At 38.3% G+C, this 12,327-nt stretch overlaps 1 protein-coding gene across 3 annotated transcripts in view; it reads left to right on the top strand.

The window, feature by feature from the left end:
- Positions 1–12,327, top strand: part of WDR44 (WD repeat domain 44) — a 75,495-nt gene that overhangs the window by 49,123 nt on the left and 14,045 nt on the right. For all 3 annotated transcript variants that reach the window (XR_014835541.1, XM_021080420.2, XM_085008240.1), the window contains 2 exons: positions 752–890; positions 2,782–2,846. Coding sequence is in view for 2 of the 3 variants with exons in the window: in XM_021080420.2 (XP_020936079.1) it covers positions 752–890; positions 2,782–2,846 (204 nt within the window). In the remaining variant the exon portion in view is untranslated. The remainder of the gene's footprint in view (positions 1–751; positions 891–2,781; positions 2,847–12,327) is intronic.

Genomic DNA, 12,327 nt, shown 5'->3' on the forward strand with positions numbered 1-12,327 from the left:
ATAGTAGACTTCGAATGACAGATTTCTTAACGTGCTTGAATTTTGCGGAAATGAGTGTTATTCTAGAAAATAAGCTATTGCCTCTAATTTAGATAATCTTTTTGATCTGCATAGATGTGTATTATAATAGGATTTGGCCTTTCCACTTCAAGGATTCACATTCTTTTACCCCTTCCAACTCCAACGTACACATACTTTTCCACTCTTTTCAGTATCTATCTGGGAAGTTTAGTCATAATGCTGCAAAACTTTATTTCTGGGGAGGAAAACAGAATGAAACCACATCACTCCAGCACTTCTGAATGCCCAGTGCTATGTGGGTCACTGCTAAGGTGGACCTTATTCTTCCTCAGCCCTGGTCAGGAGTTGTTATTTCTTTTCTGAGGGCTGTGCTCCCTCCTATCCACCCACCCTCATGTTCAACTAGAAGACTGAGATTTCAAACTAGGATTTGTGCTTTTGCAGTGACGATCTCTGGCCACTTCAGAGCTCCCATTTCCATTAACATGTGGACAAGATTTGGGATCTTGAAGCTGTTAGTTTAGATTATGGCAAACTGCACCTGTCTTTTCCTTCTTCTCTTCTAAAAATCCCTATTTGTCATAGCTCCATTGGACTATTGGTCTTAAGTGGTGTTAGTGATGTGAGCATTATCTTATTAGGTATAATTTGGCATAATTTTTTTCTTTGGCTTAAAAATAATGTCTTAACTTTTAAAGTAATGACTTTGAACCTTCCTTTGTTTCCATAGGGAGCTGTTTGGACCATGAAATTTTCTCACTGTGGCAGATTACTTGCCTCAGCTGGACAAGACAATGTAGTAAGAATATGGGCTTTAAAAAATGCTTTCGACTACTTCAACAATATGCGAATGAAATATAATACCGAAGGTATTACTCATTTATTGGTGGGCTTTAAAAAATGTAGAGACATCCAACATTTTTATATTTTAGGTATAATAATATCTTCTTATTTGGCAATCATTTGCAGCAACCACTACTTTCCATAAAAGCCACAAACCTAGAATAAAACCAAAGTCAACAGCAAAAAGCATCTAAACTTAGTGAAAAAAGCCACCACAAAATTTTTGACTTTTATCTCTTTTCAGGTGTAGTGCAGTGTTAAATTAATCAACTGCTGGAGTTCCCATCGTGGCTCAGTGGTTAACAAACCCGACTAGTATCCATGAGGACATGGGGTCAACCCCTGGCCTCGATCAGTGGGTTAAGGATCTGGTATTGCCATGAGTTGTGGTGTAGGTCGCAGACGTGGCTCAGGTCCCGTGTTGCTGTGGCTGTGGTGTAGGCTGGCAGCTACAGCTCCGATTTGACCCCTAGCCTGGGAACCTCCATATGCCATGAGTGCAGCCCTAAAAAGACAATAATGATAATAATTAATTAACTGCTGCAAACAGAGTTATTTGGTTTCCCCTGGCAACCTTCACTTCTCTCCTAGGTTAAAATGAAATATCTGATTAATCTAGAAAAAGAATGAGAATAATGTATACATCTAATAAGTAAAGAATGATTAAGGAAACATAGCCATGGAAAGTAAACATGGAGTTCACGTTGTAGCTCTGAGCATTAAGAACCCGACATAGTGTCCGTGAGGATGTGGGTTTGATCCCTGGCCTAGCTCAGTGGGTTAAGTATCCAGCTTTGCTACAAGCCGTGGTGTAGGCCGGCAGCTGCAGCTCCTATTTAAGCCCTACCCCGGGAACTTCCACATGCCACAGGTATTGCCCTAAAAAGAAAAAGAGAAAAGAAGAAAGTAAATTTGATTTGTCAGTGTGTTAAAGGGTATATGAAACTAGGTTAAATGGAAAAGAGAAAACAGAACATAATGCATGTACACAATGATTACAACTATGTAAAATATTTCTGTATCATGTTATCATCAAAGTCTGTAGAATTGATGTAAATAAGAGCTTTAAGTTTGTGGATTCTTTTCTTGTAATTACTGTTATTATTTAACTGCAATACATTTTCCGCACAAATCCCTCCTCACCCAATCATCCAAGGCCGGACATAAGAAGTTAAGGGATGGGAGAAAGGAGAATAGAAGTGAATGTGGATGAAAGTATAAAGTATAGTTGAAGCAGCAGTTTGAGAAACATAGCCGTCTAGGGAGAGCCACTAAACTGGCCAGCAAGGCCCATATACTTAAATAGCTCTGTGGAGTTGTTTGTAATATAATACATAATTCAAGATGATAATGGGAGTTTCCTGGTGGCTCAGCAGGTTAAGGATCTAGTGTTGTCACTGCTGTAGCTCGGGTTTGATCCCTGGCCCAGGAACTTCCACATGTTGCCATAGACATGGTCAAAACAAAAAAAAAGATGATAATGAGATGATAAAAATAAAACTCTGCTTATTGTACATTTCTTTTACTGCCCTGCCTGAAGTGGAATAAGACTATTTTCAGTGGCCATTGAGACTTACCTTAGCCCAGACCCTTTCTGCCCTTTTATTGTTCATCTTGCTAAAATTTATGATTGACAGAAATGTCTTCTCAATGAATGAGGATTTAACAGTATTAAATTGGGGAAATGGTAAGCCACTTTATAAAGATTTTATATTAACGTGATATATTTTGGTGCCTAAGAGTTATTGCTTCGCTTGTTTGGAAAAGTGTATTTTTCCAGAATGATATATTCTATGACTTTTAATTAGGTGTTACTATATTATTATTTTTGATTGATGTTTTGTGTATGTGTTTGTGTGTGTGTGTGTACACATTTGTGTACATACATGCCTTTTTACAATTATTGTGTTGTTTTAGGACGTGTGTCCCCATCACCTTCTCAGGAAAGTCTAAATTCATCAAAATCTGATACAGATACAGGGGTATGTTCATTATTTTATGGTTACTATTGTTACATGCTATGATTTGTTTACCATAAGGTACCTAATTATTTATCAGGCGTTATAGGTGCATGAAAGCATTTAAAATTGAGGTGCATTAGAAATGAGAGTTTTTTCTATTAGAATTGGTAAATGAAAAATTGTGATGTTTAAAGGTTATCAGGAGTTCCCTTGTGGCACAGCAGGTTAAGGACCCAGCATTGTCACTGTTGTGGCTGGGGTCAATGCTGTGGCGCAGGTTTGATCCCTGGCCTGGGAACTTCCACATGCTGAGGGGGCAGCCAAAACAAATAAATAAATAGGAGTTCCCGTCGTGGCGCAGTGGTTAACGAATCCGACTAGGAACCATGAGGTCGCGGGTTCGGTCCCTGCCCTTGCTCAGTGGGTTAACGATCCGGCGTTGCCGTGAGCTGTGGTGTAGGTCGCAGATGCGGCTTGGATCCCGCGTTGCTGTGGCTCTGGTGTAGGCCGGTGGCTACAGCTCCGATTCAACCCCTAGCCTGGGAACCTCCATATGCCGCGGAAGCGGCCCAAGAGATAGCAACAACAACAACAAAAGACAAAAAGACAAAAAAAAAAAATAAATAAAATAAATAAATAAATAAAGGTTGTCAGATAGTAATTAATATTAGTCAAGTTACTATACGAACATAAACTTAAAAAATTACCTCCCCTCCAATTCATGTTAGATATTTAAAAAATAATAATAGTAACAGATACCTGAATAAGAGGTAATTAAGGAAAGAAAAAAGATACTGAAATATTTTAATTTTTCCATCTTCTTGGTTTAATAAATGCTTTAGTCCAGTGTCAGGTGGTTGAAAATATCTTAATGATTTTTATTTGGTCTCAGAGCTGGGAGGTTAAATATAACCCATTTTAAAGCTAGAAAGCAGAGTGCAAAGTATTATTCTAAACTCTCTCCTGTGCTTCTTGTGTAAACAAAGAGAACCTAAAATGTCCACCTACTCAACATATTTTCCTGGGATTTCATTGGCTCTGTAGTATTTGACACTAATTTTTCCCTACTCTCAATATACTCCTCTCAGCTTTCCTTGGTTCCATGTTTCCTTGTTTTTCTCCTATATCCCTGCTTACCTCTTCTTCTTCCACCCCCTGAAATGTTGCTGCTTCTCAGGGTTCTGTCCTTTGGCCATTCTCAGTTGATATATTCACTCGCTGCCTCCAGTCCTGAACTGGCTTTAGCTTCATAATTCATGTTTCCTTTCAATAGCTTTATGTTTTTTAGACAACAATGAAATCTTACTGTGTGTGCTGCACTTTCACATAACAATATATATAGACTCTTTACACCTGCATGGTCTTCAAGCACATCAATTAATATGTCTGAAACTAAACTCCCTCAACAAATGTTTTTTGAGTGCCTGTTATATGTGCCCGACGCTGCTAGATTCTGCAAAATCAAATGAGAAATATTCTCTGACCTCAGGGACCTTGCTGACTAGTGAAATAAATATATCTGCAGTTATAGCATTGTATGGTAATATTCAATAGAAGGTACTACACAAGTATACAAGCTAGCCTTATGAGTCAGGGTGCCAGGAAAAGCTCCCTGGAGGCTTAGAACAAGGAGTTAACTATGTGAGAGAAGGAAGGAAGGGGCATATCAGGGACAAATAGCAAGTGCAAAGGCACAGAGGCTGAAACCCTGTGGCATGTTAAAGGTACCCTGGCTGGACCAAAGGGTACATGTGTGAAAGTTGTAGGGCAGGCGGGCAAGACTGGAATTTTAAATGGCTTTTTGTGTTAAACCAAGACATATGATCGTTATCCTCCAGGTACTGGGGGAGGATGGGCTTTGAGGGGTTTGAATTGGAAGCTTAATTAAAGTGTTTGGATTTTTGTTTTGGAAAGAGCATTCTGGTAGCAATGTAAAAGATAAATTGGATGGGGGCCCCAGGCTAGGGATAGGGAGACCACTTAAGAGGCTCTCAACCTAGGAGAGAAATGAGTACTTCAATCATGATAGAATATGATAGCAGTGAGTCTGGCAACCATAAAGAGGAGCTGCCAAGTATAAAAGAAGGACTTGATGACTGACTAGCTGACTAGCTGGGCTAGTAAGTGAGTAGCCTAGGATGCTTCTCAGGTATCCGACCTGAGCAGCTGGTTAGACGTTAATGGTCATTCGTGGAAATATGTTTATTATCATCTCCCCACAACCCTGCTTCTCCTCTTTTGAACCTTCTTTAATGGCATCAATATCCACAAGTTACCTTTTCAACTCAACCAGAAATACTATTATGTCTTCTTCCTTGCCCACATATCAAATTAGTTAAAAGTTCGATTCTCTCTGCCTCCTTCTACAAATGCCTGTGGAATCTGTCCTGTCATCACTCACATCATCCTGGCCCTTGACCCCTAAATGCTTGCTGCAGCCTCCTAGTTTTCTGTCTCTGATCTCTACTGCCAACAGCTTTTTTTTCCCCTCAAAATACAGATCTGACTATGTCATTTTGTGATTTAAAATGGCTCCTTGTCACCTACAGAATAAGGTCCTTCCTGATATTACCTCATCTTACCTTTTTTAACTCAGTTCTAATTCCTTAATACCTTTGCATCCTACTGGCCATGCCAGATACAGATCTGTACCCTAAATACTCTTTCACTTTCATGTCTTTATTCATGTTGTTTGCTTTGCCAGAAATGCCTTCCCTGTCCCCTTTTCTCACAGAGCAAAGCCCTACTCATCCTTCAAGATTTAGCTCAAATGTCTTATTATTTTCCATGAATCGGGCAGACAAAATTATTCCTCACTTGTATCCTGACAGTACGTCATATGCACTTTGACATTGATAATTACTTACCACGTCTTCCTTGGCAGTTTGTCTCGTTGGCTAGGCTCAGGGCTGATTTAAGGCAAATAACTGTACTTTACAGATCTTATTCTTGGAACCTGACTCCATGCCTGACTGTGGTAGGCCTGAAGCAGTGTTGAATTCCTGCTTCTGTGCCTTTTATTCACTATTGCCCTTAGCTGGATGCCTGCAATCTCCCTTTTTTCAACTCGAAACTTTGCCCATTCTTCAAGGCCTACTTCTTCCATAAATCCTTCACTGATCAGTGTAGTGGTAAAAATTTTAACCACTTTGCTTTGGGAGAAGAGGGGTTGCTTTTATCAGTTTAATTCACCGTAGAATTTCCAGGCATTAATTACTATTAAAAACAGGGACTATTTGTACCATCTTGTATTATGCTTATTTTAATAATCCTACTTACAGATTATTAATTACTTCCATTCCCACCCCCACCTTGACTTCACAAAAAAACCCAAGTAACTCCCAATCTTGTTTGAATAGATGGCCTTTTAAATGAGGAGCATAGTAGTTCTTTGACTCAAAAAGTACTGCCCCCCCCACCCCACCCCCAGGGTACTGAGCTTTTATTCTGAAGTAGTTGAGTATCATTTGTACCTGTCGTTTTCAGGAAAAGATTGAGGTTTCTTCTTTCATGTCTGTCTTTCTATATGCGGGCAGTTGAAAGAGGCCTCTATTTCATAAGCCTTTGGAGTTTGGTATCTGATATTATCTTTGAACCTGTACTTGCTGCAATGAAGCACAATAAGCACAGTGGAGTTTATTTTCCTTATATGTGCCCTTTTTTTTTTTTTTTTTTTTTTTTTTGTCTTTTTAGGGCCACACTCGCAGCATATGGAGGTTCCCAGGCTGGGGGTTGAATCGGAGCTGTAACTGTTGACCTACACCAGAGCCACAGCAACGCGGGATCCAAGCCGCTTCTGCAACCTACACCACAGCTCACGACAATGCTGGATCCTTAACCCACTGAATGAGGCCAGGGATCAAACTGGAGTCCTCGTGGATGCTAGTCGAGTTAGTTAACCACTGAGCCACGACGGGAACTCCTTCTTTTTTTCTTTTTTCTTGTGATAAACTCTTTTGAATTATGTTCTTATTCTTGCCTTCTTAGCATCAATGTAAAGTAGAATACATAAAAGTATCTCTTGTACAGTTGGACATACAGAGCGACACACCCAAGATCACTCACCTACCTACTCATTGGTTACACCAAGCCTAAAATTCTGGCTATTTCACTCTCTATTTCTATTGATTTCCAAAAGTAACTCAGTACACATAAGGAAAAAAGGAAAAGGGGCATCTTTAGTTTACTCCATTATGCTAGAGACATGTAACATGTCTTGACACTAGATGTCCTAATAAGTATGCTGTTTACCTAAAAATTAATGTTTTTTCTTGGGTAAGTCTATCCACGTTTGGTTTGCTTGATTATTGGAACGTCAATATTGATGTTACAGCATTTAACTTCTGCTTAGAATTTTTGAGAGTAGATTGTAAAACCTCTTAGGTTCTATGGCTAGGATTTACAAAATAACCTGACAAAAGACAGATTAAGAGAAACCTTATTATGTATGCATATGGAGGCTTATATTATCATTTTAACGAAGAACAATAATTTTATGGAAAAGTGACAAGACCAAAAGGGGTTTAGATTTTTAGGAGATGGTAAATCTACTAGCGGAAACTAACAGAAGATAAGGGTTATTTAGTAAGGTGCTATTTAGGTAGATGAGATTCGTCCTTCACTTCCTGGTAAGGGAGAAGTAAGGGGGAGACACTGTCACAAAAGGCATTTTATGCTCTGCTTTCAGGTAGAAAGGGGGAGGCAGACACTTTTTCTTGTGCTTGTGTTGGTTTCTTCTCACTTGCCTTCAGCTCAAAATAATCCTTAGGCAAAGGGGTATATTTTGGGGTGACATATTCTGATCCCCTTCAAAATCATCAGAGTCTAAAACTTAGATTAAGGAATTAACTGTATGGGAATGAGAGGTAAATTTTGTGAAATTGTACATATGCAGCATTTTATTAAAAATATGCATTGGTTTAGATTTGGTTCGGTCAACAAATAATTATTAAAAGTCGACAGTGTGTTAGCTACTGAAAATGTAAAGATGCAATGGACACTTCATGCCAAGGAGCAATGCATGGGTACAGACTGACACCAACAATGATAATATATGCCCCAAACAGTATCATTTCCCCAAGAAGACTACCCCTTTGATGGTATACCTGTTTGATATCAGTTCATTGTTTAACATCCATACTATCTCCTGAGTTAGAAAGTGTGATCACTTTTTACCCTCTCCTCTCCCTTTAGTGTCTGCTCATTTACCAAATCCCGTCTGTTTGATCTCAGAAATGTCTTTGGAATCTAGCCATTCCTTTCATTTCCAGTGCTACAATCCAGGCCTTTATCTCTTACCTGGACCATTATAGCTGTTCTCCCAGATTCCAGTCTTTCATCTACACTGCCAACAGAATTACTTTCCCATAAAGCAAATCTGATCATGTTGCTCTCCGGTTTAAGTGCTCCCTTTGTTTTTTTTTTCCCCCCTATAGAATTAAGTCTAAATTTCTTAGATGACTCAGTCTTTCAGAAGTCAGCCTGACTTCAGCTCTCATTGTTATTTCCTACCCTTCCCCTTTGTAAACCTTATGTTCTGAGGCACTTGGTTGTCCCCACCACAGCAGAAATGGTCAGACCCTTTGTAGATTCCATGTATTCACTATTCTAGAAGTTGGGAATATAGTAGTGAATAAAAGAAACAAAAAAAATCTATTGTTATGAAGCTTATTCTAGTGATGGGAGACAGAAACAGAATAAGTAAATGTTATATTAAAAGTGATAAATTTCATGGAGAAAAATAAAGCAGATAAAATGGGATAACAGGAGGTAAATAAGATAGACAGGAAAGCTTCACTAAGATGTCATCTGAGAACAATTTGAAGGTGGTAAAGGAAGGAATCATCTGGAGGAAAAACAACATTCCCAGTAGAGGAAACAGCAAGTGAAACTGCAGTAAACCAGAGTAAGTCCTGGTATGTTCAAGAAATAGCATTGAGGGGAGTTCCCCTTGTGGTGCAGCAGAAATGAATCGGACTAGTATCCATGAGGATGCAGGTTTGATCCCTGGCCTTGCTCAGTGGGTCAAGGATCCGGTGTTGCCGCAAGCGGTGGTATAGGTCACAGATGTGGCTTAGCTCCCACGTTGCTGTGGCTCTGACGTAGCCCGCCAGCTATAGCTCCAATTCAACCCCTAGCCTGGGGACTTCCATTATGCCATGGGTGTGGCCCTAAAAAGCAAAAAAAAAAAAAAAGAAAGAAAGAAAGAAAAAAGAAATAGCATTGAAGCCTGGGTAGGTGGAGCCAGTGAGCAAAGGGAAGGGTAGTAGAAAATGAAGTCCCAGAGGTGTAGATGGGGCATTTATAATGTGTAGACCACTGCAAGGACTTTGGCTTTTGCTCTGAGAACCAAGCCAGTGGAGGGTTTTTGAACAGAGGATGACATAATCTGACTTATTTTAAAAGGCTCATCCTGGTTTTTATGGATACAGTCAGATTTGTTACTGCTGAGCCACAATGGGAACTCCTCATTCTGGCTTTTAAATACTGAAAAGAGATTGTAAGCAGATATGAAATATTTATTTTGAATATTTCAGGTAACCAATACAATATCTGGTATATAGTAAGTGTTAAGAAGTATCAAAAGGCAGATTTCCCTAGTGGCTCAGCAGATTAAGGGTCTGGCATTGTCACTGCAGCAGCTCACGTCACTGCTGCAGCACAGCTTCAATTCCTGGCCCAGGTACTTGCACATGTGGTTGCAGCTGAAAGAAAGAAAGAAAGAAAAAGGCTTACAATTCAAAGCAGTCCAACTTTAAAACATTTTTAGATAATCAGGATATTTGAATATGGATTTGATATTAGACAGTACAAATGGAATTTTCTTAGGTATAATATAATTGTAGCTGTATTTAAAAGAGATATTAGAGAGTCACATAGAATATTTACTGATAAAATCAATGGTATTTAGATCTTCCTTTAAATGCGTCAGCAAAAAGAAGCAAATACATCAAAGCGGGAGGATTGATAAAACAAGGTGAGTAAGATGTTGATAGTCATTAAAGCAGGTGATAAGATGTGGAGTTCCCTCTGTGGTGCAGTGGGATAGGCAGTGTCTCTGCAGCGCCACCACAGGTTCAATCCCTGACCCAGCACAGTGGGTTAAAGGATCTAACGTTGCTGTAGCTGCTGTGTAGTTTGCAACTGCAGCTGGGATCTGATCTCTGGCCAGGGAACCCCTTTGCCACCAGGCAGCCGAGAAAAGAAAAAATTAAGGATGCATACATTTCATTATACTATTTATTATATTATTCTGTCTACTTCTGTGTATATTAGAAATGTTCACAATAAAGTTTTATATACATATTGTATTTATATAGAGATGTATCTGTCTACATATAGATTATCTATTCAGATACAGAAGTACAGATATAGATAAAAGATACAATGTTTCACTTGATAATTCTACCTTTAAAAATCTGTCATAAAGAAATAATCGTATATACCCAAAGATGTAAGTAAAATGATTTTCATATTAGTATTCTCACAACAGCTAAAAATTGAACAAACTAAATTTGTAATAGTTGGAAAATAAAAGCTGTCGTATAATCCATACAGTAGAATACTTTGCAGTCCTTAAATTCTTTTCAAAGTCTCTTTAATGACATTAAAAACATTCTAAGTGAAATACTAATTGAAAAAAAAACAGAATGAAAAATTAGATGTATTATCCTAATTTTGACTAAAAATACCTATTAATATTTATAGATTTAAAAACCTAAAGGAAAAACACTAAATTATAGCTAGTAGTTATGGTAGTAGGGTTTTAGGTCATTTTTATTTGATTCTTTATACTTACCTATGTTGCTAAAATTTTTGTTAGTAAACTTGCCTGATTTTAAGACAAACAACAGAAGATACTATAAAAGACTCCAGTTTAAGCCTTTCCCCCTTATGTTAGGATAAACAAGTAATAAAATAGGGATAAAGATTCATGTTCTAGGATGTTCACTGAATTGCTATTTAATATTTAGCAAAACATTGGAAATTCTAAATGACCAGTAAATTGGAAATGATTAGATTATGGTGTATCCATATGCAGCTAGTAAGTGTTTCCAGAGAGTGAGATACAGAAAGTGTTCATGTAAAATAAAAAGGAAGATACTGAGTCATATGTACAATATGATTTCAATTATGCTTTTAAAAAAAGAAAGATTGAAGATGGTCAAAATTTTAGTAGATTATAGGTGGTTTTAATTTTAGTTTTCCTACTTCCTATGTTTTCTGAATTGTATGTACTGAGCATGTATTACCTTATAATCAAAAATACATTATCTAAGTATTTTGAAATAGTGTAGAGTACAAGGAAAAGAAGAGGGATGTTTAAGAGAAAAAAAGATCTGGAATCACTGTTAGAGGGAATATGCTAAGGAATTAATAAAATGAAAATGATTATCAAACAGAAATTTGAATTTTATGTAACAGGGCAAGAAGCCTGTTTGGTTTTCTGTCTTCCAGCAGTGCTCACTAATCTGGCAGTAAAATTAGGGGAAGGAGCTCTATAGTCATCTAGGATTAGGTCAGGGCATCTGTGTTGCTGGTCTACCTCCACAGTAGATGTGAAAATGTTTTATAAACTGTGAAGCTGTAGACAGATAGCAGTGGTAGTTTTTATTAATCCCCACAACCACTGTCCTATTCAAGCACTCATTATTCCTACGTTAACTGACTGCCCTTCCTGTCCTCACTCTATTTCTAAACCATCTTTTACATTATTGCCCAGCATTCTCTTTCTAAAGCACCTGTCAGATGTGTTATTTTTCCTTTTCAGAAATTTGTGTTGGCTTTCTATCACCTTAGAATATCTGAAGTTTTAGGCCACAAATCCAAGGCTCTTCATGACCTGGTCTCAAAGTATCTTTCTACTCTAAATCTAATCCCCTACTATATTTCCATATACGTTTTTCTCTATTCTCATCTTCCTGCCTACCCTTCCTTAAATACATAAGGCTTAGCTAACACTCCATATTTTTGCTCATGCAACATTTCTCTAAAACATTGAGGAACAGCCTCTGAACTTAGTTAGATGACTTGTATTTTTGCATTGCGTCTGCTGTTTCCAGGTAGCTGTGTGACCTCTAATATGTTATTTTGACCTCTTTGAGCCTCAATTTTTTCCCCTTAATTTCTTCATCCTCGATGTTACCTGCCTCATAGAGTTGTTAGAATTCATTCAGATACTGAATACAAAAGCATGTTGTCAACTAAATGCACGGCACACGTGTATGGCATTATTTTCTACCTACCTGTTGGGATGCTTTTGACTTCAACTAACAAATCCAACTGAAAATGGCTTAAACAATGAGGAAGCAAGTCTGGAGGTAAGGCGGCTCCAGGGTTGCTTAATTCGCAGCTCAGAAGGATCATCAGGGACACAAGGGCCTACCATCCTCCTGCTTGGTTGCTCTTCATCTCTTGTTCTCTTGGGTTTGTTCCTCTCAGACGGCTACTGCTGTCTTAGGTGTTACATGCAGACAACAATGTTCAGAGGCAGGAAAGAGGA

Source organism: Sus scrofa, chromosome X (assembly GCF_054392235.1).
Source record: "Sus scrofa isolate SSC_HxYL_T2T_F1_AM1 chromosome X, Sscrofa_HxYL_maternal_Yorkshire_Landrace_v2.0, whole genome shotgun sequence".
NCBI classification, from domain to species: domain Eukaryota; kingdom Metazoa; phylum Chordata; class Mammalia; order Artiodactyla; family Suidae; genus Sus; species Sus scrofa.